Below are 4,827 nucleotides of genomic sequence, written 5' to 3' on the forward strand. Positions count from 1 at the left end.
GTCCTAAGTGGGCGGATTTCAACATTATAACATCTATCAACCACACATTACCTCTGCAATGGTAAGCTTTTTTTCACAATTCTTTTTATGGTGGTTCCTCTCTTTTTGCATTATCCATGAAGCATTTCATTATCCTGTAGCGTTTAGGCCGCATAGAACTCCATGTGTGGTTCTGTGATACTTTGCTATCTCACCTCACATGGACATTTGTTGTTAACATGTGCTCACATTGGAACTTTGCAATTTTGCCATTTTTGAAAGGCTTAAAAACTGTGGTATATCTTATTTAGTGAAATACAATTATTGGGTCAACTGACTTTTATGAAAGTTTAAATTTCTCACTGTCAAAGTCTTGCATAAGTTGACACTGCAATGATCCAGCCCAAAGCTTGGCACCAGATTCTTTATTTTATCAACAATTTTTCCAAGTAATTAAGTTTTCTGAGTAATTAATAGTTCAATTTGAAAATGCTCCCAGGGAAAACCTGTTTCAGCTCCTGTAGGTATGGTGCAACTGAACCCTACAATTAAAAATCAGAACTAAAATTCCATGACGAATTTCTCTTTCATTTATTTTACAATTTTTGAAATTTTTATTTTAATTAAGATTTCATTACATCATATTGCCTTTCTTTTCCTTACTTCAGGTCCTCTTATGTCTTACCCTCTAGCTTCTCCTGTGTCTACCTACTTACTTCTTTTCAAAACCATGAAATCTTGTTTTACACCAACTTTTCTTGTTAATAAATAAAACACATTTCTTCTTTACTCCTAAACATTTTATTGCCACAAGACATACTGTGATTTCACAAACTCTAAAGATAAATAGAACGAAAACAAGAATATCTGCATATAGATGTGACCTGTCCTGGCTGACTAAAATGCTATTACAAATCTAATTCAGAATGCCTATCAGTCTACACTTCATCAACAGATTTACTCGATATAATTTATAAAAGCATGTACCTATTTGTATATATGTGTGATCCTTATTGCCCTTAACTCTAGTATGGACATTTGTGGAATGGAATGTTACCTTCCTGATGATCTCATAGTTCTGTGAAGAAGTATTTTAGAGTGCAGCCTTGTCTGCTCTTACCCAGTCAGTATTTCTGTTTTCATTCTTTTAATTTAAGGGGTACCTGTTCCCCAGAGGGCCTTCGATGAGCAGATTCATGGTATTCTCTGTTAATAGGAGCTGGAACTGCAGCTCACTCTGTATCCATCCCTGAGGGAGCAATGATTAGTGGTCCTCTGGGGTCAAGGTTCATTTCCCAACTTGTGGGACCTAAATTGTTTTTAGTGAGAGTAATTATTACAAACTCTCTTTTAAGAAAATAAAGATGTGTTTCTTGAATGTGTTCTGAACACTTCGATAATTAATATATTTGCTAAATATATCCAAGAATAGTCTTATCATGAGCCTTCCTGATGTCAATAACTTGAATGGTGCTTTTGTTTTCTAATCCTTCCTCTAAAATTTGTACCCTGTATCTGATTTGTGATTGTAGATTTCTATATTTTGGATATTATTACCTATAAAAGTCTTACCTTTCCCTAATCTTACTCAATACTTTTCTTCTATGCAATAGCATTCTATTTGTTCCTTTTCATTCTGCATCTTTCTCCACAATCCCTTACTAGCTTGTATTTTCCTAAAACCATATTGTCTTCTTTTACCTGCAGATATCCAAAGTCAGACACGTCCATTGACCTAAACTTCTTTTTTTCCTCTCTGACTTCACTCTAGCCATTAAGTACATGAGAGTCAAGTCCCTTGTCCCACAAGTAAAACAAGAACTTCCCCCCTCTTCTAACAGAGAGAGAAAATTATTTCTTCCAGACCGTTTATGGTTTAGTTATAAAATATCACTTTAAAGACACATCCATTGAAGCCAAATGACCAGTGCTCTTTTATGAGGCTCTAGAATCTCAACGACATTTGAGTCCAGCAGAAGGAAGATCATTGGAAACTAGGGGCATGTCTAAGGGTGATGTCATGTCCCCCGCCTCTGCCTCTCCTTTTCCTCCTCCTCTCCATTCCCTGAGCAGTGCCGTGGCACTCACTGCCATGCGGCTCACTGCCATGGCGCTCATTGCTGTGCTACTCACTGCAGTGCGTCTCACTGCTGTGCCTCTCACTGCCATGCTGCTCCGGGCCATGTGCCACCATTTTATTTTCCTAATTGTGGTTCATATTTCTTCCAGGCTTCAAAGAACAAGATCGCAGCCCACGAACAGTTTCCGAATGTTCTTGGAAAGATGGTACATCTTATGACATGGGGATTTCTCTCAAATCAGCAAACCTTTACTAATTAAATTTTAACTCTTTTCCTTTACTGTTGTTTCATCTTGTTTTATTTCAAAACTGTTTTAATTGATTTCGTTCACTTGTCCTAATACAGTTAATACAGTTCAAAGCTTCAATATATCTTCTTTTCTTCAAAGGTAAATTGTGCCAGTGAAGAGTCAGTAAGTTGGAGAATTTTACCTTATCCGAATTCCTGTGTTTTTCCTGACCACTGAACACTACTGCCCTTTCTTGTTCCTTAAACCAACTGAGCACCACTTTTATTGCATGTGTAAAACTTTAAATTTTAAGTTTCCTATCTTTTCTGTGATTTTTCTTCCTTGGCCTGCATTAAATTGTGAACCATTACACACTGGATCTTCTTTCTTTCATGATTTAATTATTTTTCAGTGTGTATGTCAATTGATTGTAGGCTGCATCCAAGTGAGTCCCTGTCCAACAAGTAGGCATTGGGTAACACACTATCTGTGCGCCTCAACAGACTCCTAGCATACAAGAACATGATGGAAACGCAGTAGTCACGTTTCTGTTTCTCATCTGTGTTAGTTCTTTGATAATTTCATATAAATTGGATCATAGTAGAGGCAGGGGAGGGGGAGGGGCATTGGAGTGGGGAGAAAGGGGATAACATTTGAAATGTAAATACATAAAATATCCAAGAAAAATAAAATTAAAAAAATCTTTTCGATGGTGTTTTGCTTTGGTTTCATGAATCAGTGTAAACCATTAAGGGAACAAACAGTAGGTTATTTTATGATTTTTTTAGATGTCAAAATTTGGAGAAAACGTTCTCTGATGGTCTTGGTTCTAATGCCATAGATCATTGGGTTTGCTAAGGGAGGAACAAGGAGGTAAATATTAGCCACAAAGATATGAATGTGAGGGGCCACATTGTGACCACACCTGTGAGTAAGGAAGGAGAAGAAGGCTGGAGTATAGGCTACTAAGATCACACAAACATGCGATCCACATGTTCCCAAGGTCTTCAGGCGAGCTGCTTTGGATGGAAGACGGAAGACAGTATAAAGGATGACAATATAGGAGCATATGATTGAAATGAAATCTAAACTGCCCGTTAGGAAGGCAGCAGTTAGACTGTACAGTCTGAAAATCCGGGTTTCTGCACAGGCCAGCTTGATCAGAGCCATAAATTCACAGTATGTGTGAGGAATGGTATTTGTTCTACAGTAGGGAAGCCAGCGAAGCATGAGCGGCTGAGGACTGAAAAGCAACCCCCCACGGACGACACTCATTATCCCCAAGTTCCGGATGACACCGTGAGTCGGAATAGCGGAGTGCCTCAGAGCGTTGCAGATAGCCACATAGCGGTCCAAGGCCATGGCCAAGATAAACCCCGAGGCCATACTGCACAGTGAGCGAATGAGAAAAACTTGTACCAGACAGGCTTCAAAATGAATCTCTCTGTTATGGAACCAAAAATTGCTGAGGATTTTAGGCATGGCAGTTGTGGAAAGAATCAGGTCAGTGTCAGAGAGCATACAGAGGAAAAAATACATGGGCTCATGCGGATTGGAATCTATTCTGACGATAAAGAGAAGAGGGAAATTCCCTAAGTGAGCACCCAGGTAGACAAGGCAGAAAGGCACTGATAGCCATGTGTGTATGGCTTCCATTCCTGGAATGCCAAGGAGAAGAAAGATTCTGGGGTGCAGATTGGTAATATTTGACAATGGCGTGATAGAAACCATTTGCTGCATTCTCTCGTAGAAAAGTGTAGAGTATTCACATCCATCTGTCCATAAATAAACAGATTATTTATTAATTTATATATAGCACTTAGCATGTTTCACCCCAAGGTTAAATTAAGAGTCGAATCCATTTTCTACCTTGGAACACCACCATTATATTAGGGTAGTTTCCATATAACCTAATGATTATCTTCCTCTGTAAAATATGAGCAAGTACTTTCCATGACTCAAAAGATGAAATTTAATCCACTTGTGTGAATTAACTGGCTCGTAGACAAGATGCTCAATTCTTGTCTCCAAACATCCTGGACCTTTGGAATGAAGAGAAAATTATAAATTTTAAAAATTCCAAACCAGAAGACATGATTTTAATTTCTAAGTAAGCAAAAGAACTACATTTCTGTGTTTATAAACCAGGATAGAATATACATTTTTAAATATTCAAATATAGCTTTTTATATACTTTTAGCGCAGGACTTATTGTTTTGAAAGATGCATACATGGTATAACAGATATTAATTAATGGTTGATGCTTGTACACGGCAGCCAGAAGTAGAATGCCTAGAATCTTCACAAATGCAAATGGCAACTATCTGTAGATCCAGCTTCCGAAGACATGGGCACAGAATTCTCAGAGAAAGCTGGATTCCTGAGCTAAGCATGCCAGACTTTGATTGGGTGAAGGTGAAAGAATGGTCACAGATGATTCTGGATGTCAACTTCTCGGCTCCATCTACACATATGTAAGGGCATCCACATGTGTTTGTCAATACAGCAATTCACATGCAAACATGTACAGACTTTTAT

The 4,827-nt window shown here is 38.1% G+C and overlaps 1 protein-coding gene across 1 annotated transcript; it reads right to left on the minus strand.

Annotated features, from left to right (window-relative positions):
- Positions 1-3,057: 3,057 nt before the first annotated feature.
- On the minus strand, positions 3,058-4,029 carry Or52s20 (olfactory receptor family 52 subfamily S member 20). Its single transcript, NM_001001023.1, has one exon. The coding sequence runs from the start codon at positions 4,027-4,029 to the stop codon at positions 3,058-3,060; it is 972 nt and encodes a 323-aa protein (NP_001001023.1).
- Between the last annotated feature and the right edge of the window lie 798 nt (positions 4,030-4,827).

This window comes from Rattus norvegicus, chromosome 1 (genome assembly GCF_036323735.1).
Source record: "Rattus norvegicus strain BN/NHsdMcwi chromosome 1, GRCr8, whole genome shotgun sequence".
NCBI lineage: Eukaryota > Metazoa > Chordata > Mammalia > Rodentia > Muridae > Rattus > Rattus norvegicus.

What these genes read in the sequence shown, in the direction of transcription:
- Or52s20 (NM_001001023.1), bottom strand. Translation starts at nt 4,029, where the DNA reads ATGCAGCAAATGGTTTCTATCACGCCATTGTCAAATATTACCAATCTG.